At 37.9% G+C, this 20,245-nt stretch overlaps 2 protein-coding genes and 1 long non-coding RNA gene across 5 annotated transcripts; 2 read left to right on the top strand and 1 right to left on the bottom strand.

Moving 5' to 3' along the window:
* The first annotated feature begins 424 nt into the window (after positions 1-424).
* On the top strand, positions 425-5,505 carry LOC135648743 (protein ecdysoneless homolog). Its single transcript, XM_065166665.1, has 5 exons — positions 425-1,668; positions 1,868-2,197; positions 3,155-3,291; positions 3,707-3,870; positions 5,131-5,505. Exons 1-5 carry the CDS (start codon positions 491-493, stop codon positions 5,320-5,322), a joined length of 2,001 nt encoding a protein of 666 aa, XP_065022737.1. The 5' UTR covers positions 425-490; the 3' UTR covers positions 5,323-5,505.
* Positions 5,506-5,935: 430 nt separating this feature from the next.
* LOC135649446 (uncharacterized) lies at positions 5,936-14,232 on the bottom strand. 3 transcript variants are annotated; one of them, XR_010501266.1, is made up of 5 exons: positions 14,096-14,232; positions 12,014-12,198; positions 10,886-11,108; positions 6,846-7,158; positions 5,936-6,315 (listed from the first exon to the last, which is right to left on the bottom strand). It is a non-coding gene; the product is annotated as an uncharacterized LOC135649446 (long non-coding RNA). The 3 variants fall into 3 exon arrangements; XR_010501265.1 differs by lacking the exon at positions 5,936-6,315 and having other exon boundaries at positions 6,484-7,158; XR_010501267.1 differs by lacking the exons at positions 5,936-6,315; positions 14,096-14,232 and adding an exon at positions 13,196-13,335 and having other exon boundaries at positions 6,484-7,158.
* On the top strand, positions 6,832-14,089 carry LOC135649445 (glutamate receptor 2.1-like). Its single transcript, XM_065167793.1, has 5 exons — positions 6,832-7,093; positions 8,960-10,296; positions 10,731-11,043; positions 11,763-12,169; positions 12,804-14,089. The coding sequence occupies exons 1-5, from the start codon at positions 6,832-6,834 to the stop codon at positions 13,374-13,376; spliced, it is 2,892 nt and encodes a 963-aa protein (XP_065023865.1). The 3' UTR covers positions 13,377-14,089.
* Positions 14,233-20,245: the final 6,013 nt, after the last annotated feature.

The following is a 20,245-nucleotide window of genomic DNA, read 5'->3' as shown; positions in this document are numbered from 1 at the left end:
TCTTTCCATGGTTGGTGAAAGAAACCTAAGCAAAAAGACTCCACATCGGACTTCTTCTAAGCATCAACGTTGACGCAAATGAAAGGGACTTCCCCCAAATTTTCTCCGGGCGGCTTAGTTAGGCTGTCAAGCTAACCAAGTCCACGTCTGTGGGGGTCCACAGGAAGCTACATCAGTTTTACTTCAACTTCGTCAGATGATCTAAGGAAAAGAACTGAAGACTGACTCATCTCATGCTATTAAATTCATATATATATATATATATATATATATATATATATATATATATATATGCGCGCGAGCGAGAGAGCCACCATCAATGCAATCAAGTATGGAGGCCCAAATTGGGGCCCAATTAAAGGCCTATTAGATCCTTGGGTTTGGGTCGACGATGAGCCCAACCTTCCTTAAACCTTAACCATCGCGAAGCATCGGGTTTCGTCTCCCGACTTCGCAGACCGCGCGCCTCCCTGTCGCTCTTCTCTGCTCCATGGCGAAGCCTTCCTCGTCCTCGTCCTCCGCCTCCGCCTCCGCTGCATCTCTCTTCCCTCATCGAGCGCACCGGATCCCCGAAGACACCGTCTTCTACGCCGTCTACCCCGACCTCCCCGCCGCCCTACCCCCCTCTGAGTCCCTCTCCGTCCTCCGCTCCCTCCACCTCCACCTCGTATCCCTCCTCTCCCCCCTTTGCCGCGACTACATCTGGCAGCACGAACCCTTCGCCATCTCCATCCCCTCCTCCCTCGACGGCCCTTGCCCTCTCTGCCGCTCGCCCCCCCTCCCCCACCTCCACGGAAAACTCCGCTTTGGCGACGCCCTCGACGACGAGTGGCTCGTCGCTGCCCTCCTCTTCGCCGCTTCCTCCGCCGTGCCGTCCATCACCGCCCGCGCCTGGGACTCCGATGGCGATTTCCTGCTCATCGAGGCCGCCTTCGCCCTACCTCGCTGGCTCGAACCCGACACTGCTGCCAACCGAGTGTTTATCCGGGGCGGCCAGCTGCACATCGTTCCCAAACGGGTCTTCCCGGATACCCCCTCCCTCGAAGCCGCCCTCGCATCGGTCCGGAGCGAGGAGGTCGATACCAGAGCCTCCGACAAGGTCCAAGTTGCGATCTTAAGGAAGATTTCCGGGTATCCTGACAAGGCCATGGCCAATATGCAGAGAGTCAGGGTCAGAGTTCCACTGCCAGTGGCGCAGGTCCTGAAGGAGGAGCCTTTCTTGATCTCTCTGGCAGTAGACGGGTTCTATGACCGAGATGTTGATACCATGAAGCACGCAGCCAGAATGGAGAGGTTTTTGAGGGGCAGCGATGGGGATATCGAGATGGTCAGGGTCTCAGTTCGGATGTCGAGGGCCATGTACGCTCAGCTGGTGCAGCAGAAGTTTCAGGCGCCAACGGGCTACCTGATGCCGTCGAGGGAGGAGGGACCTGCTGCTTTTATGGAGGCGGAATTGGGCATGAAGGTAGCTTGTGGGTTCGAAATGATGTATCAGGAGAGGAGGCAAGCTGGGGAGGAAGGGAAGGGTAGCACTTGGGAAGCTTTCAAGCAGAGTTTGGAAAGTAGTGGGTGCTTCACTGGGCTTCTTCCTGGATCTAAGGAATACCAGAGGATTATGGATAGTGCATTAGAGTACTATAAGAACAGTTCTCTGTATTCCCGAACAAGGTAAAGCTACATTCTTGTGGTTCTTGAGTTTGATCATTTGAAGATTCAGGTGTTATACTAGCATTGTCATGTTCTTATCCAAGTTATATAGGCTCAGACCTCTTGTGAAGCTATTATATGGAAAACTATCTGATTTGTATAGTATTGCAAAAATCATTAGTTTTGTTTGAGTTTTGTAATGGAACTTTACATTTTGTAGGGAGGTCCTGAATGCTCCTGTTCGACGGATAGATGAAATACTCTCCATGTCCTATTCTGTCGATGGCTTCAAGGGCATTGAGCTTCCTCCTAATGATGATGATTCCTGGATGTATGATGGGGAAGAGGAGTTGAACACTGCTATTATGGAGAGACAGAAAGAAATGGAAGACTACGAAGCTGAAAGGAAGCAGAGGAAGCAGCAGAAGAGCACTGGAAAGGCTTCTAGCTCACTATCTGAAGATTTCAATCTTAAAGATATAACAGAAACTATGCAAGCATTTGTCCAAAAGCTCTCGAGTTTTGAAGGGGCAGAGGTTCCTGAGAACAGGTTCTTGTCTGTGATAGCCAGTTTTATTACGTGAACTTTATCACTTGTTCTGCAAAATATGCTTGTCAAGTTTGATTCTTTGCTCTCCTTTAATGAATCTTAGTTAAACTATATAGTGAAAAAAAATTATATGTTGTCTTTGTACTGAGTAGAAGCTAAATGATGCTGTTGGGTGAAGAGTAATCTTTGGCCATCTTAACCAGATCATCATGCTTTCATTGGAGGGCACAATTTGTTTTGGTACATTAGCAGAAGGGAGAAGGGATGATGGTTTTTGCAATGATGTGCTACTGACTCTGTTGGAAGTGTACCATGGCGATAAAAAGATGAAAGGGATTAGGCACATTCATAGGTAGGAGAAGAAGAAAGGATGAGGTTATTAGTCATTGGTCTGGGCAGTTGCTTATGGTTGTAAAACCTGGGCAGAAAAATCAAAGAGAGGAAGCAAGAAATGACCAAAATTAACTTAAAGGCTATTTAATCATAGATATTTCTTGTATTTGATGTACAATTTTTGTCCACTCTTATGAGGAGGAGCCTTTTTGTCATGGTAAGGTTGCTTTTTTGGAATGTGGATGACTGGGGGTTTTAGTCACTGACACAACTACTTCAATACTTGTAGGGTTAATGGTGTGTGTTTTAACTTGGTCTACCCTGCATTGTTGGCATGAGTCTTTGCACTGGGTGAACCTTTTTATCTGTTCTTGATTTTGTAATGTAGGGTCTCAGTGTTTGACTTTTTTGAAGTTCATGAAAATCTAAATTGGACAAACACATGCCCACAAATCTTGTCCTTAGGGTAAATTCCATGTGCAACGATATCTGAAGTCTATTTCTTTTTATTTTGTGGAATTGGGTATTTATGAACATATTGTTGGGTACTTCAGTTTTCCAACACTTACTGATGAGTCTTTAGTTAATGACTTGCCATCTGATCTAACTTGTTGACTAAAACAGGAATTCAAAGTCAGTGGAACTTGATGCTGATCAATTCATGAAAGCTATGGAATCAGTGTTAGGGGAGGTCTCATGTGAAGGAGTTGGATCGGATGAGGAACTTGAAGGACATACCTCATCATCGGATATGGAATTTGGTATTTTTACCTATTATTTGTAATAAATCAAAATTCATGCCTTGGTTGTCATCTCCTTTGATTCTTCTCTGGGAAAAGCTCTAGCGTAGAATCAAAGAGCATGGTTTTCAAGATTAGCACTGTTAATATATGGAGGTGTCAATCTCTATTCATTTTTTGTTGCTGTGTAGTCAAGTTAAAGAAAACAAAAGAAATAAAAAGAAGAAAACATAAGAAAAACAAGGCAGTATCATTTTAGTGGAAGCCCTGACAGTGATTTTGGGAATGGGCGAGGTGATTGTTTAAGACTACCTATTCTGAGACATTAATTGCTTATCATGTTCACTTTTCTTAGTTTGAAATGTATTCTCACAACTCATTTTCAGTGGCTATTTTGAAAAGAGCAGTACTCTTATTTAAGCTTTGTTTGTTGCAGATGATTCTGAATATGAAGGTGATCTTGCAGAAGAACTGGAAGACGACAACTCAGAGGATGGTTTCATGCAGTTGTATTCTGATACTTTAAACGAAGAACTTAATGCAACTATTCTGAAGAAAAGCTTCATTCGTGCACACCAGCAGTCCAACAATGTCACTGAGGTAATATTTGATTCTGTTTCTTAATTTTTTTTCAGTTCTTTTTCTTTTTCTGCTGATTTTTCAATTAAATGACATGTATTCATTGCATACTTTTTTTATCTTTCTTCCGTTAATTGATATTATTTGAAAATTGAAATACATATTGCTAGCACGAATTATTTGAAAATTGGAATCTACTGTATTCCGTTGTCAGTATTTTTTTAGTGTTGTTGCCATCTTTTTGTATTTATGTTGTAGCTTTGGCATACATATTGCTAGCATGAAACCTGTGCAATGCCCTAATTAATGTATTTGGTCTTGTCATTGCTTGGAGATGGATTAGTAAATTTTATTGATTTTAATATGGTTGAACATCTGGCAATCCTCAATTAGTAAAATCAAATGATACTTACATATTCAAATTTAAAATTATGTTGAAATTAATGACAAAAGATCTATTGGAACTTGAGTGTGAAATAATCATCAAACCTTAATATTTCTTTACAGATTATTGAGGAGCAAAAGTGAATTTTCTTCGATGATAATCTACTCCATTTTTATTTACTCTATTGAAATTCTCTAGGTCCATTTATTCAGTGTTGATAGTTATCCTCAGTTGTTGGAACTTCCAATGATATTTCCTCATTATCTGAAACAACAATGTATGAAATTGTTTTGAATAATGGGAGAATGCTCCTAATTCCTAAGCATTCCATTATGATGAAGTAAGATGAAAGAGAAGAAGATACAAAATAGAATGAGATACAAGAAAAGAGAGAGAGAAGATATACGGGGAAGCTTTTCAATAGGATTATCTAGGAGCCTCAAATAAACAATTGAACTTTGTTTTTGTATATTTAAAGTAATGATCAAACGTTAGAACGAGAACCTTGGTTAGAAATTTTGAATCTTACGCCATTCTACCTAAACATCTGTCTTTTAAAAATATAAATATTAGTAAGTGACTCCTCTTTCAAATATCAACCAACCAGAGGATTGATTAAAAAACCTTTACACATTAGTATGCAAAAGCTAATTCTGGAGAGGAAAACAATGATTTCTTGCAAAAATGAGCTGTAGCTGATAATATGGGAGAACCGGTCGAAATAACTACACGTTTGAGCACTACTGGGGAAGCTAACTCTGATATTTTGAGTTAGGTCAAGTTTTTTAGCACTAAGCAAATGCTTATCTATGGGCTTTTTACTAGAAGGTTAAGTTTCCCTGGAGTTTTTCTCAATTGATTTTTGTTATACTAATTTGCAATATGGCATTATCCAGGAACCATCAAATGCTACATCCTCCAATGCTGCAAATGATATGAACGAGGAGTTAACCCCTGTTGATGTGGATGTCAACCTCGTTAAAAGTCTTCTTGATTCATTTTCTTCTCAACAAGGCCTTCCAGGTCCGACTTCGAATCTGCTTGGACTCATGGGGGTAAAAGTCCCTCCTGATACAAAGAAGCCATAGTTCATTCCCATGGGGATGTACATTAGTGCTGCTACTGAAGTGTTGTACCATCTGATTATTGAAAACTGGTGGATAGGCAAGTTAATTTTCCCTCAAGGGAATGTTCTATTTTCATGATTGTATATATTTCACCTCTCTTCCTCCTGTCGGGATTATACATGCTAAGTTCTTTGTTCTGAGTCAGCATAGCTTTTTTCTTTCACATGCAGGCAAGCAGCTATGATTGAGCAACAAAGAATATATATATATATATATATATATATATATATATATATATATATATATATATATATATATATATATATATATATATATATATGGCTTTGGCATCTTAGATCTTTTTAACAGACTTGTCAGATTAATGGTTTAGTTCTCCACAGATTTGAGAAGACAATACAACAAGATTCAAATTGCTACTGAGTTGTGTTCTATCAAGTAAGATTTGTCATGAATGTCATCTGGTATTTGCCATAATCAAAATAATAGCTCAATCAAGAAGATGAACCAAACTACAACAGGAGCTTGAACTCGAAGAGTTGATGGAGATGAGGTGTCCACCTAGTAGCATTTTGTTGATGATGCACATCATTTTCCAAATCAATTCCTTTCATACTAATCAAAGTCATCGAGGCAACTATTATACTCTGAGCTCATCATAGTGCTTGGATTACATCGGAGTTTGACAAAGTAAGCCATCTTATTATGATTAGACTTGTTTCAGCTTCTCAGAAATCCATGGCAAGTCAATGCCATTGAGGGAAGATGCTATTGCTTCTGTGTTTTCTCTTATAATCCATCTCTTGCCCTCCAAGATTGCAATGATGTGCTCTACATGTGCATATGGAATTATTCTTTTATGAACAGTACCCTAAGCTCTGTTTCCTTTCGATTGGAAGTATGCTGATGAGAAACTTCCCATGCCTTCAATCTGTTTGAATCTTTCAACTCTCCTATTTGTTTAGAGCTGAGATTTTTCCACCCACTTCCCTGTACCTGCAGTAGTGAGGCATGAATGTATTATTTAGTTCATATGTATAGCATAGCATAGCATAATTCTCTTAGAAAAAAGATTCTGGTTGACTTAATCAAGGTATCCACCATTGAGCATCTTAAAGAATCACAACTACTTCATGGCTTTGTGAATGAACTACCAGCTTCAGATGAGTTACCAGCAGCTTTTATGTGCATTAGAGAGAAGCCATGGAAGTTGTGTGCAAAACAAGAATCTTGACCTTGAAGAGAAGTACAACATGAGAAGCTACTTTGTGTTGTGGAATGAGATGAGTTAGAAGTCTTGAGGAAGACTTGGCAAAGGCTGCTCACGGCAGAGATCGCATGCAGAAGAAGACTTCATGCTGAACTGTTGTACTCTCATCTCATCATAATAAATGGCATACTGACTTTGTCAAAGGAAACTATCTTGCAATAATCTGACTTCTTTTAGCTTCCTAAGAGATCTTATAAAAGGCAAATCGGCACAATAATTGAGCAAACAGTCCGTAGCTCAAAATGGAGAAACCTACTGGTGTCATTGTCTTCCTGTTCACGTTCATTCTCTTTGCAGCAGCACAGAGAAATGGCAGCAACATTATGGAAAATCCCTTTCATGTTGGAGTAATCCTTGACCTGACCACCTTGGTCGGAAAAATGGGGCAAACTAGCATATCGATGGCGATCGATGACTTCTACTCCATCAACAGCAACTACACCGCGAGACTGGTTCTCCACACCAAAGATTCGGGTAACGATGTGGTGCAGGCGGCTTCTGCAGGTAGCTATCCAGTTATCTTTTGTTGTCTGATTAGTATCAGAATTTTTGTGCCTTTGCAATTATTTCTGAAACAGAGAGATAACACAAACTTAGAAACATACAAAATCCAAGTCTAAGTGTGAAGGAAATGGATACATTCATGCATCCATCAATCTCGATGGTTAGCAGAAGCTTGTGGACTTCATGTGATAGACTATTTGAGGCTTAAGTAGCAGTGTTGAAGGAGCGTTGAAATGTATTGATAAGCAAACATACTACAGAAGTAGAAGAACATCTTTACTTTTTGACCACCTTTCTGAACAAAAAAAAAAACAACAAAAAATGAAAAGAAATAAGAAAATGGCATTCAATCTGCTTTTTGTCATTACGAACTACAAATATCTGAAGCCATATGGAGATAAAAGCTCCACACCAGACTTTAAGTCTGACATGAATTTGTTCTGTCTAATAAGGTGTTAGCTGTCAGCATGTCTGTTTCTTATATTCGCCATTTTTTTTTCTAGTTCAGGACAATAAGAACAGAAAGAAAAATTCAAGAACAATTAACAAAAGAAGAAAGCCCATTTTCTACCAATCTTGCCTTCTTATCTAGAAAAAGATGAGGTGGAAATTTACTAAAGAAAAATGTAGTTCCAAAGGGTTTCCTAACCATAACTTTTGGCTTCATTCTTCGTTTTATCTTGAGGAAGAAAAAACTGAGAAAGTGCCTTCCACAAGGAAACCTACTAAAGAATAATTTCAGATAAGAGGATAACTCTTCACCCTCTGAGACTCCTAAACAGGTCCTTTCACTCCTTTTCAGCCAGATAAACCAGTACCACAGGAAGGCCAAATCTTTCATGATCTAATAATCTAATTCTCTTTAGATAGCAACTAAGCTTGATTTCCTAAACAACACATAAAAATTACGAGGATGATCATTAAAATCACAATTGCAACTTTATACTTTCTACCCAAGTTTGGCAAAAGTACACCACATGAATAAATCATATTTACTCTTCAATGATGTTGACAACTGACAATCTTTAAACATTAATAGCCCTTCTACCTTGATAAATTTTGCATGTAAACATTCTTTATAGCAACCAAGCAAAGAATTTGAACTTCACAGGAATCTTTGATATGGTTTGGAGTTTTTTGGTATAGTGAGCACATCACTTAGTATGTATGTACCAGTCCAATCTGGTATTGGTACACCAGTACCATGGTAATAATTCTTCCCATCTTATATTGTTGTATCAGACCATACCAGTACAGTAACAACTAGTAAATAGCAGCCTTGACAGGCTACCGGTGTCCATACTGGTATTTTAAACCTTAGTTGTATTTTTACCTTTCCAGATGCTAGCAGATATAATATGTCAGTTTCTGTGCAGAAAGGCATATAGATGTTTTAGCTTAAAAAGAATCATCAGAAGTCCACCTCCAGACAATTTGATCTCTGATTTTTTTTTTCTCAGGAAACATTATCAATGGATCTGTGTCTCTATCTGATACAGAAAATGCCAATCAAAGAATTCTATGTTGAATGGGAAAAGATAAAGAAAGCAGGTTACGACATCCAATGTTTAGTTTGTCAACCCCTTCTGAAATCCTTACAAGTTGAGAATGAATCTAAAACTGATCTATAAGCGGCCACCATGTCAGTTGGAGATTTGAGTAAAATTTGTAGGTAATAGATCAGTTGCTATGCTGATTTCATTCCAAATATTTGCTGCCCCCTCAACACAAGCATCAATACATATTGGCATCTTCCTTTAACATTAAATTAGTACTGTATGCTTGTCTGATATCTAAATGTTGATCGACAAATTTGGTGTTACAGTGTTTTATACTGACAACTACATTTTCTTTGCTTGCACACAGCTTTGGATCTTATAGAGAAGATAGAGGTGCAGGTCATTATAGGCCCTCAAAAATCCTCACAAGCAGCACTGGTCTCTTATGTCGGCAACAAATCTCATGTGCCTATTATCTCCTTCACGGCAACAAGTCCTTCCCTCTCATCCGCCCTAACACCGTATTTTGTACGGGCAGCATTTGATGATGCTGTTCAGGTGGATAGTATATCCTCCATTATCAGGGCTTATGGATGGAGGGAGGTTGTTCCTGTCTATGAGGACTCCGATTATGGTAGGGGCATCGTACCATACCTCATCGATTCCCTTGAACAGGTTGACTGCCGTGTCCCCTACCGCAGTGTGATTTCCTTAGTGGCAACTGATGACCAAATAATTGAAGAACTCTACAAACTGATGACCATGCAAACCAGGGTCTTCATCGTGCACATGTCAGTTCCCATGGGTTCTCGCCTCTTCAGGAAGGTCAATGAGGCCGGTTTGATGAGCCAAGGATATGCATGGATCATGACCGATGGACTAACAAGTCTTGTTGAGTCACTTGACCCATCTATCATTGCATCAATGCAAGGTACAATTGGTGTAAGACTATATGTTCCCAAGTCTAGAAAGCTCGATCATTTTGCCAGGAGATGGAGGAGGAGGTTTCAGCAGGAGAACCCTGATGATCAGCCTGCTGAACCTGGGATCTTTGCCTTGTGGGCTTATGATACAGTATGGACTGTGGCGATGGCAGCAGAAAATGTTAAGGGCATAAATTCTAGCTTTCTGAAGCTAGCAAATACCGGTAACTCAACAGGATCAGACAGGTTGGGGGTGTCTATTGCTGGTCCTCTACTGCTAAAATTGATATCTGAAAGCAGATTCAGAGGTATAAGTGGGGAATTTCTTTTTGCAGATGGGCAGTTGCAGTCCTCCACATTTCAGATTATCAATGTGGTTGGTAAAGGAGGGAGAGAAATTGGGTTCTGGACACCCCAGCATGGAATTGTAAAACAACTTAAAAAGAACAGAACTAAAGAGTATTCAGCCTTGATGACTGATATGAATCCAGTGATCTGGCCAGGAGAATCAACTGTTGTTCCAAAGGGTTGGGAGATGCCATTAAGTGGGAAGAAGTTAAGGATTGGTGTTCCTTTGTTGGATGAAACTGATGAATTTGTGAAGGTGGAAAGGAATCCCATCACCAATGCGATCACGGTAAGTGGGTTCTGCATTGATGTCTTCGAAGCTGCATTGCAGACATTGCCTTATGCTCTTCCACATGAGTACATCCCTTTCGAGAATGAAAAAGGACTGTGTGCAGGGACATACGATGACCTTGTGGATCAGGTCTATTTCCAGGCAAGTACTAGTTGTGATACTGAACTACAAGATAGATAATGAAGTGATCTTTTCTGTTTATCTAGTATAACCTTAGATGACTATACGAGTCAAAGACCAATTCCTATCTAAATCATAAAAACTACCTAGATATTATTGATCATGATCAAACTTCTTCTGGAAATATTTAATGTATCAAACTTGAGTTACATTTGAAAAAGCTAAACCTGTTGCATCATCATGTCTAGAAGTGTTTGCAGGTTAACTTCAAATCTGAGATCTTGTATAATGAAACGGCTTTCTTAAGAATGTTTGAAGCTTAATTTGATGTATTTATACTATCATGATGTCTTTTTGAGTATTTTTGTCGCTTAAATGGTTTTTAGTTTACCATTTCCAGCATTATTTCATCATCTCCAAGCATACGATTTATACTAATTGATCTCTGTCAGCAGAAATATGACTCTGTGGTAGGGGATGTAACAATTAGAGAAAACCGATCTCGCTATGTGGACTTTACATTACCTTACACTGAATCAGGCATTGCAATGCTGGTACCAGTCAAGGACAGCATCAACAAGAATGCATGGATATTTTTGAAGCCACTGACCTTTGATTTGTGGTTGGGGAGCTTGGCTGCTTTCTTCTACACTGGATTTGTTGTGTGGGTGCTCGAACATTGCATCAACATGGAGTTTAGGGATCCAGTTAGCCAGCAGCTTGGGACAATCTTCTACTTCTCTTTCTCGACGCTAGTTTTTGCCCACAGTTTCGTAACTGATTCCTCAAACACTTTCTCCTCATTTTAAGTAGAAAAATGCCTGTATGGGTTTCTAGCATGCATCATATGTTAATCAGTTAACTCATAGTGATATGTTTATAGACCGAATAATCCAGAAGACGAAATGACTTGCATCCTGACCTACTCATTGCCTTATATAGAAACAAGGAAAAAAGAAGATAGCATGAAAATTTAAATAAACACTTGTAACAAAACAAAGTACCAGAAAGTTAATAGTTATCTTTATATTTTGACCTGAAAGAACAATGAGCATGCAGTAAACTTTTGGATAACCATTCAAAATATTGGCACATATGCTTTTAGAATTCTGAAAAACATCTAGATTATCTTTTTCTGTAACATTGTAACTAAGATCGCCAAAGTTTACTTATGAATATACCATTTTTAATCCACTAGTATTTGCTCTACTTATGACATGTTTAATTGTAGAGTAATTTAAAATGAAATGAAATGATGGAAGCTCTCCCTTAAAACGGTCAGAAAAACATGATCTACCTCAAATATGCCACCTACAAGGAAGAAAGTCCAGTTAAGGACTCAAGAACCAGTAATGTCTTCTACATTATAAGGCTTGCTATTAGTTACTATCACTTTCATGCGTACCGAGCATTGACATCCTACATACAGAATTCCAAGTGTTAGCCATGCTAATTTTGCTAAAGGGTTTTTCAAAAAATGTCTGCAGGGGAGAAGTTGGAGAATCTTCTGTCTAGAATTGTGGTGATTATATGGGTGTTTGTGGTGCTAATTCTTACATCCAGTCATACCGCTAGTTTAACCTCAATGCTTACAGTGCAACAGCTTCAGCCAACTGTCACTGACCTACATGAGCTTCAAAATAATGGGGAGTATGTAGGATATCCCGTCAATTCCTTTGTGAAAGGCCTATTGATGCAACTCAACTTCGATGAGAAAAGAATGAGGGGCTATTCTTACTCAGATGAGTATGTTGAGGCCCTGAAGAAAGGAAGCCACAGTGGTGGTGTTGCGGCCATTGTCCATGAAATCCCATATATCAAGCAATTCCTTTCAAAGTACTGTAAAGGTTATACAATGGTTGGACCAATTTACAAGACCGCGGGATTTGGATTTGTAAGTTCCGTCAACCTTCTTCTAGCCATCTGCATGCAATTAATTGCATCAACAGAAATTGTTAAAGTCCTTATATTAAAGGAAAATAGTATATCAACATCTACATCTAGCACAATAAACTTGCATATGGCCAAATTCGTAAGCTACTGCTTGCTGCAACAAAAAAGGATGCTTCAGATGTAACAGATCAAGGAAATCAAAATACTGCTTATAATTTTAAGGAACTTTAGTTTAATTTTCATGATGTAAGTTTTGTTATTGTTTTGGATGACATGGCCTGTTGTTGTTACTGCTGCCATGGCAAGTTTAAGGATGTGTTCTTAAGTTTCAAAGAACATAAGCAAATATCAATGGTAAATTTCCACTAGGAGTTTAGGCAGCTTCATCTTTCCTACCTTCTAAATCTGCATTTTTGATATTTTTCTCAGCCAAAAACTTCATATGTAGGAATCTTATACTTGAGACTCAAAAACTACAAGATAACACAAGTTCAAAGGTAGACCTTTGAAAATTACTGTTACATCATTTAAAAAATCAATGTCTGTGTTGCTGAGTATGTCTTTAACTCTTAAGATGTTCCTAAATTGTGATAGAAACAGTTTCATATTTAATCGATCTTTCTATTCCTCCACAGGTATTCCCCAAAGGCTCTCCTGTGGTCCCTGACATATCAAGAGGAATCCTAAATGTAACTGAGGGTGACAGCATGATACAGATCGAGAAGAAGTGGTTCGGGGGTCGGGATTCTTGTCTAAAACAGGGTGACATTGTTGGCTCTGGTAGCCTCGGCTTTAACAGCTTCTGGGGGTTATTTCTTCTAAGTGGAGCCGTTTCGACTTGTGCCCTGGTGATATTTCTAGCATCCTTTGTCTGCAAGAATTGGCATGAAATGAGAGACATCGATCGTGATAAGTCCATTTCACAAAGGCTCATATCTTGGGTAAGATACTACAACAAGAAAGATTATAGTGCCAACACTTTCAGGAAGGATAACAGTGAAGACTCAGAACAAGATGCCGACGGAACCTGCAGAAACTCAGGTGAAATTCCAGCGACACTAGACGATGATCCTTCAAACGGTCGAAGAAGCATATCCAACCTTTCTGATGTTTCCTGCCCTCCAGGAGAAAGCTCTTCTGCAGAGCTTGCAAGTCCATGTTCGGAAGCCAGACCGATCTCTATTATTGTAACCAACCGAAGGCATTAAGATCTACTATTACCAATATTAATACTGAAGCAATCAAACAGGAAATCTTGTATTTTCCATATTCAATCAGTCATTTAGCCAAAAGTTCAACCAGATTCCACCTGTGAACTAATGGAAGGAAACAACAGTATTAACATTTACAGGGTTACACAGGATATTGACTAATATATTAGTAATCCGCATCGTGTCATGATCCTATAAGCAGTCTACAAGGCTCCCGTCGATGAGGGATCTCGGGTGGATTATATAGGGTTCAATTCTTGGCATCATCTTCTTTCATAAATAAGATCTGGCATTACCAACCACTGATTTCTCCTAGCATTGTGCAGCTGCAGTTGGCGCATCCAAGAATCCAAAATTTCCACAAAATGTGGAGAAGGAATGAAATCATACTACTAGGAAATCACTATACCACTAAGGTTCAACCACAGATGAGGTAGAATGTCATAATGTCTATCCAGAAGACTAAAAGCTATATGCAGAAGATAAACATCATGTACTCATAATCTTGTTGCTAATGAAAGCTTCATACCGAAATCAGAAACACCAGAAACCTACATACATCAAATGTTTCAATACAAGTGACTTAGGACATGGATACATACTGATATTCTTGGGAAATATGTCAAGGAATAAGAACATAATGATACATAAAGATGTTGCAGGCTTAAAACTCAAAGAACATGAGTGATTAACTGCAGAAGAGGACCGAAACTTACTTCGCCCTCCTCCTCCTCCTCTACCCCTCCACATGCTGTCCCTCCCTGCTTGGAATCTCTCGGTCCTTCCCTTCCCTACTGTCAAGAATAAGGCGAAGAAGAGGTAAGAGGAGGCAGCATGCTGAACTTGGTGGGATGTGAGGGTGAACCGCAAGAAACCTGGGAATCTACACTAGATTTTTGTGATCTTTCCAATCCCGCACGTGGCAATCTCTTATTTTACTGAAATATAAGACTATATATATATATATATATATATATATATATTTATTTATTTATATGTATATGTATATTTATATGCATATGCATATTTATATATATAAACGTAATACTACGCTTACAACTTTGAAGGCCACTTCTATATCCAACTGCAATGTCGATTGATTCTCAGTCAAAAATATAGTTTGTTTTTTATGATTTTTCTGACATAAATAGTAAGCATTACGGATAGAAAGAAAGCTTGATTTGGATAATCTTCTATCTTGGATAGTTTTCTGACCTCTAGGTTGTGTCGATAATTTTGCATAATATATGTGCCAGGGGTGTCTCAACTCGACCCCACAATGTTTAAATTATGAAAGTAAAGGGATAATTTTGCATAATATATGTGCCAGGGGTGTCTCAACTCGACCCCACAATGTTTAAACTATGAAAGTAAAGGGAGAGAAAGACAATAGTGACTTAAGAGAGTAAAAAGTCTCTTTTGTCGGTTTGTCAGAGCTGTTCTAAGGCATGACTTTTATACCTAAGCGTTAGGTGAAGTGAATTAGCTTTTGTCAAAGCCTCTCCTTACATAATGTGGCAGAAACATTTAACGTAGGTGGCTTGCTGGTGTGTGCTCCCAAGGGACTATCAGGATGATACTTCTGATCGGACTTCCTTGCTTCTTTGAGTCAAGCAACTTTTCATCATTCGTTCAGAAAGGAAGGCTGGTGAAGCCGACCATACCACCAACTATAATGTAGAGCTAGGTTTATTTTCTCGATTGAGGGATAGTAAGGAGTGGTTCTTGAAAGCTCATTTTGGAAAGTCGGACGACGTGACCTCATATTGATGATCGTAATAAGTAGGTGGTTCTAAACCTTTATTTAGGTGTTACTTATGTGTCGAGAAAAGATTAGGAGTGTTAGGATTTATCCCTATCACTAATGATTATATGCTACAGTACCAGATCCATTAAAGATAGTTAGCAGGAGATTTAGATGCTGCCATTGTATTATTTATAATATGATGAATATTTTACACCAATCATATTACCACAATGGACGTTAGTGTTAAACACATATTATTATTATTCTTCAAAATTTATATTATTATTTATATCATTATTCTTCAAATTTATATTATTATTATTCTTCAAGATGGCACTTAAAATTTATATTATTATTCTTCAAAAGTGTTAAATACGTATTAAATGGATCTAGAAATAAAACAAACCACGAAGACCTATCGAAAGTATCACAAAAGCAAACTATATTAGCAGGGTTTTGATCTTTGGAATCCAACATGGACAGTCAAAGAAACTTGGAAAAATACCATTCAACTCTAAGTGGAAGGCCACTGGGAGGAAAGAGGAATTCATGAGTGAATGAGATCAGAGAAAATACAAACAGATGCATAGATACATACAGTAAACAGTGGACTACTGGTGGCACTTTGACAAGGGTCAGTCCTCTGAGATCTGTTGCCATCATGATGATCTCTATTATTTGTCCAGCCTTTTTGTTTTCATTAGGAAAAGGTGGAGTTGTTTTGGAAGCATTTGGGTGCATCTTTGATTCTCATAAAATTATGCATCTTCGAAGGACATTAGATATTAGATGTAGTCTGTGTAACACTAAATTTAATCTCATAATAAAGTGAATATAGATTTGAATTAGCTTATAAGACTTAATGGATGTATTATTATTAACTTAAATTTAAGTGTTTTGAGTCATGTGATTTTAGATCTATCAAATTAAATTAGTGGATCGATTATCCCATTAGGTTACGTGACAAATGCTATTAGAGCTGATCTAATACTAAGAATAAAGAATTGAATATGAATTGAGTTACAAATGCATGATAGTTTATTGTTGTTAACTTGAATTTAAACCCATCGAGTCACAGGATTTTAAGTTCATCAAGTTATTATATCGATCATCAAATAACGTAAGTTATAATTTACTTTATGAATTTTTAATTAGTTTATTTAAAAATATCGATTTAGGTTGAATCCAACTCAAACTAATTCTACACTTCGGTTTTGCTATAGGAATAGCAAATTAACATTTTTTTTATAAAAAATTAAAAGCATTTAAATTATAGTTTTTAGTTTCTCACCTTTTCAATACTAATTATCTTACTTCCATTAACTATAACATTTATAGATGTCTCCTTAGTGTATGTTTAATTTCTCGACGGTACAACACTTACTAGAGATTCACTCAATTGAATCGTTAATGTTAGAATCGAACTGAATCAAATTTATGATGTACTTTTCATGCTAGTTTTAATTAATTAAGGGCTTAAGGCAATGAAGTCAATCGAACTGATATTTTCTAAATTAAAATCGATTCAATTCTATCTAAATCAATAAACCAAATTGAAGAATAGTATCATCCTAAAGTGAAATTATTTATTTTAGGGGAAAATATCGTTGACGTCTTAGTTAACCAGACATGGTCCAGACCTATGTATGCATGAATGTTCGAGGTAGAAGTATTACACTCTTGAGATAGAAATATTACGCTCTCGAGGTGGAAGTATTGTGCTTACATGAAGACTAAGGTCAGGGAAGGGTTCTCGACCCGGTCCCTCCGATGCTTAAGTTAGTAATTTGATATTTCTAAATATGAGCTTGAGTGATTTAAGAAAAGAGAGAGTTCTTTTTTTATTTTCCTATTTAGGATGTATATTTATTATTTAAAGGAGAGAAAGGAAGTTTGTAATAGCTTTCTTTTGTCATAAATGGAGAGAATAAGATTTAGGATTTCTTTCCTTATCATAAAGGGAGAGAAGAAAGTTTATGATTACCTTCTTTACCATAATGAACAAGAAATAAACTTATTTTTCTCTCATTTGAATCTTTATACACATTGGTGGATGGAGGATAACTTGGATCTCACAAGATAATGTGAGATAACCGTGCTGGTCATACGTGTCCTACAAGCTAATTACGTAAGTGATAGCACGTGTGATATAATATACATTCTTTTTGTTTATTATATTATTTGATATTTTATCACTTTATATATATTCATGGATCTATACAATGGGAATTGGATCGTGATTATATCACGATAATGAGACCGATTCACCTTTAAACACAAACCCTAAATAACCATGGTCATATATTACTCGAGAGGGACATCGAGATAACCAGATATACTAGTGTGCTATTACCTGTTCATATGATGGAGACTGTTGGTCTTAACTGCTCGTGTGAGGATACTAAGGATACAATGCAGATGCTCATTAGAGAATGAGTTCACTGATTGATCCGCTCACGGAATGTTGGATGGTTAATGATACCTTATTATCAAACAACGATTCTATCATCCTAGTGGTATATCTGGTCCTTAGACTTGAAACACCAAAGATATTATGTATGAGTACTCCACTCTTTAATATTTGACTTATAGGCCTGAAAGTTTCAGATCTAGCACCACCGATCATCGGGAGTGACAGCTAACCTTACGAGGACTATTAAGTATCGATAGAGGATCATCCACTCTTGGTGTCATGAGAGGAATATCCCATGTGTTCTTGCTCAGAAAAATCTCTAGCCAAGGTCATTTAGATTGAGAGAGAAAGAGTTATCCAAAAAAATCCAAGTAGAGTGAGACTCGAGTAAAAAATGTATGGGCCTGACAGTACTATGCACGATATACAATCTTTGGGGTATTATATGGATGAGGGACTATAGATATATGATAACTGAGGATAGACATGTCCAATAGATTGGATTCTCCTATATCATCTGGGGACTACGCCTTAGTAGCCTAGTACATCTGCATTCGATGAGTTGAGTGAATTCTTATAGAGATAATAATTCACTGAGTTAGAAGGAGTTCTGATAGATATAACTCATGACCAACTCGATATTGGGCCTAGAGGGTCATACACATATGTTAGGTATTGCAACGAATAGAGGTTCAGATATGAGATATCCGTTGGAGCCCTATTTTATTGGATATCCAATAATCTCCTAAATTATTAGATCCCATGGATGAGATCCAATAAAAGCTAATAAGAGATTATTGGGTAGAGACCCACTAATCTAAGAGGCTTGGGTGATTGAATGAAGATCCAGTACCCAGTAGGGCAGGATCCATTATGGTTAAATTACTGGAGACCTCTATAAATAGTAGGGAACTAAAGACCCATAAGCAAGAGGTTTTCTTAGTTGCCACCTCCTATTATCCTCTCTCTTCTCCTCCTTAGATAGCATGTGTAGAGTTTTGAGCAGTGATTTAAGGAGCGTTGTCATAGCCCTACTGTGTGGATCACCGCTAGAGAGGAGGATGTTTGACCCCCTTCATCCTCTCCTACAGATCTGTAAAGATTCAGAGAAATACAATCTCCTTAGGTAAAACATAACTATCTCACACGTGGATTTAAGTTTTGCGGATTTTTACGTATCAATCTTTGCACGACGATTAACACCTTTGATCGCTGCCAGCAAGGTGGCGACAATCGCAATACAACAGGAAGGAGGGACTAGGGATTTTTGGATAAATGATAGATTTGCCCTTCAGAATTTTAAAATATTCAAATTATATCCTTTTTGTCCAAATTATCAAAATACTCCTCATAATTCAAAAATTTCCTAGCATGTCCCAAATTTTAAAAAATATTAATTAATTAAATAAGTTTAATTTATTTATTTATTTATTTATTATTATTATTATTATTATTATTATTATTATTATTATTATTATCTAGTAGTCCTACATAATGATATTTACTTGTGATGTATGATGTCAATAGATGATCATGGACCGTGTGATGTGTGTGTACTTGTGATTATTATTATTAGGGTTTACGAGCCTCCACTTTATTTCTCGTTTATTGTCGGGTGCAGCGGGAGCGTGTAAGCAATAGTGAGACCCACAAGATCGAGATGGATGATCGTGATGCATGGATATGCGTTGAGATATCGATAAAATCGACGAGGACGAGATAGACGATCATAATGCATGGAGATGCGTTGCTGCACACATAGATCTTGATATGAGTGATTAGGCCCACTGGCTCGGGCCTGATCATATTAGGCTGTGGTATATGATCATCTGGTGTGATTATATATATATATATGTGCATGCGATGTAGATATATATTAAATTTGTATGTGTGTGACATGTTATATTAGAAGACCAAATCAAAATGTTCTCTCTCGATAATATTAAGTCGATAAACATGAGGCAATCAGATTGATCAATGTGGCCTTCCATCATTATAGGTAGGGACCAATTCTCAATATATGTTGAGTTGGTCGAGTCTCTCGAGGCTCACCTATATCACGATTTGTTATCTTACGTACGACATAGAAATGTCATCGATGACCTTAGGACATAGTATGCTTCGTCAAGTCCCTCGAGGGTATATCATCGAATCAGACTCATCTTGTAACGATGGTGTTGACTTAACCGAATATTATAGTTAGTCGAGACCCTCGAGACTATGATGGTTCGGAGGTTGAATAGGACAAGAGTCACAAGGAGTTGTGATTGGCAAGAGTTGCATACCTTTCCGATTTTAACGTGATTGGTCGAGTCCCTCGAGGTTACATTAAGACGCCGATTGGATTTTAATCCATACTAGAGATCCGTCGGGAGTCTCTGATTCACATACTAGAGGGAATTATGTGTTTCACGAGAAAATAGTGGGAGCAGATTAATATATAAGTCTAAATCTTGATTGTTTATTTTTCTGTAAAATCTGAATGTTATTTATTTCTATTAGATCTTTATTTTTAGAAAATATCGCTTTTAAATCTCTTATGTGACATGCTTGATATCAACTGCCTCACTGGTCCGAATTATACGGATTGACTCTACAACTTGAGAATTATTCTCACGGTGGAGAAAATCACGCACGTCATTGATACAGTGATACCTACGCCCGAGAAAGGGGCAAGCGAGGATGAGATCGCTCGCTATATGAAGT

This window comes from Musa acuminata, chromosome BXJ3-9 (assembly GCF_036884655.1).
Source record: "Musa acuminata AAA Group cultivar baxijiao chromosome BXJ3-9, Cavendish_Baxijiao_AAA, whole genome shotgun sequence".
NCBI lineage: Eukaryota > Viridiplantae > Streptophyta > Magnoliopsida > Zingiberales > Musaceae > Musa > Musa acuminata.
The sequence above is the reverse complement of the archived record's forward strand: the minus strand, read 5'-3'. Positions and strand labels throughout refer to the sequence as shown.

Excerpts from the sequence above, each read along its gene's own strand:
- LOC135649445 (XM_065167793.1), top strand. The coding sequence starts at position 6,832 with ATGGAGAAACCTACTGGTGTCATTGTCTTCCTGTTCACGTTCATTCTC. Across the intron at positions 7,094-8,959 it reads GGTGCAGGCGGCTTCTGCAG|CTTTGGATCTTATAGAGAAG; the intron begins GTAGCTATCCAG and ends GCTTGCACACAG. Across the intron at positions 11,044-11,762 it reads GACGCTAGTTTTTGCCCACA|GGGAGAAGTTGGAGAATCTT; the intron begins GTTTCGTAACTG and ends AAATGTCTGCAG.
- LOC135648743 (XM_065166665.1), top strand. The coding sequence starts at position 491 with ATGGCGAAGCCTTCCTCGTCCTCGTCCTCCGCCTCCGCCTCCGCTGCA. Across the intron at positions 3,292-3,706 it reads ATCATCGGATATGGAATTTG|ATGATTCTGAATATGAAGGT; the intron begins GTATTTTTACCT and ends TGTTTGTTGCAG. Across the intron at positions 3,871-5,130 it reads AGTCCAACAATGTCACTGAG|GAACCATCAAATGCTACATC; the intron begins GTAATATTTGAT and ends GGCATTATCCAG.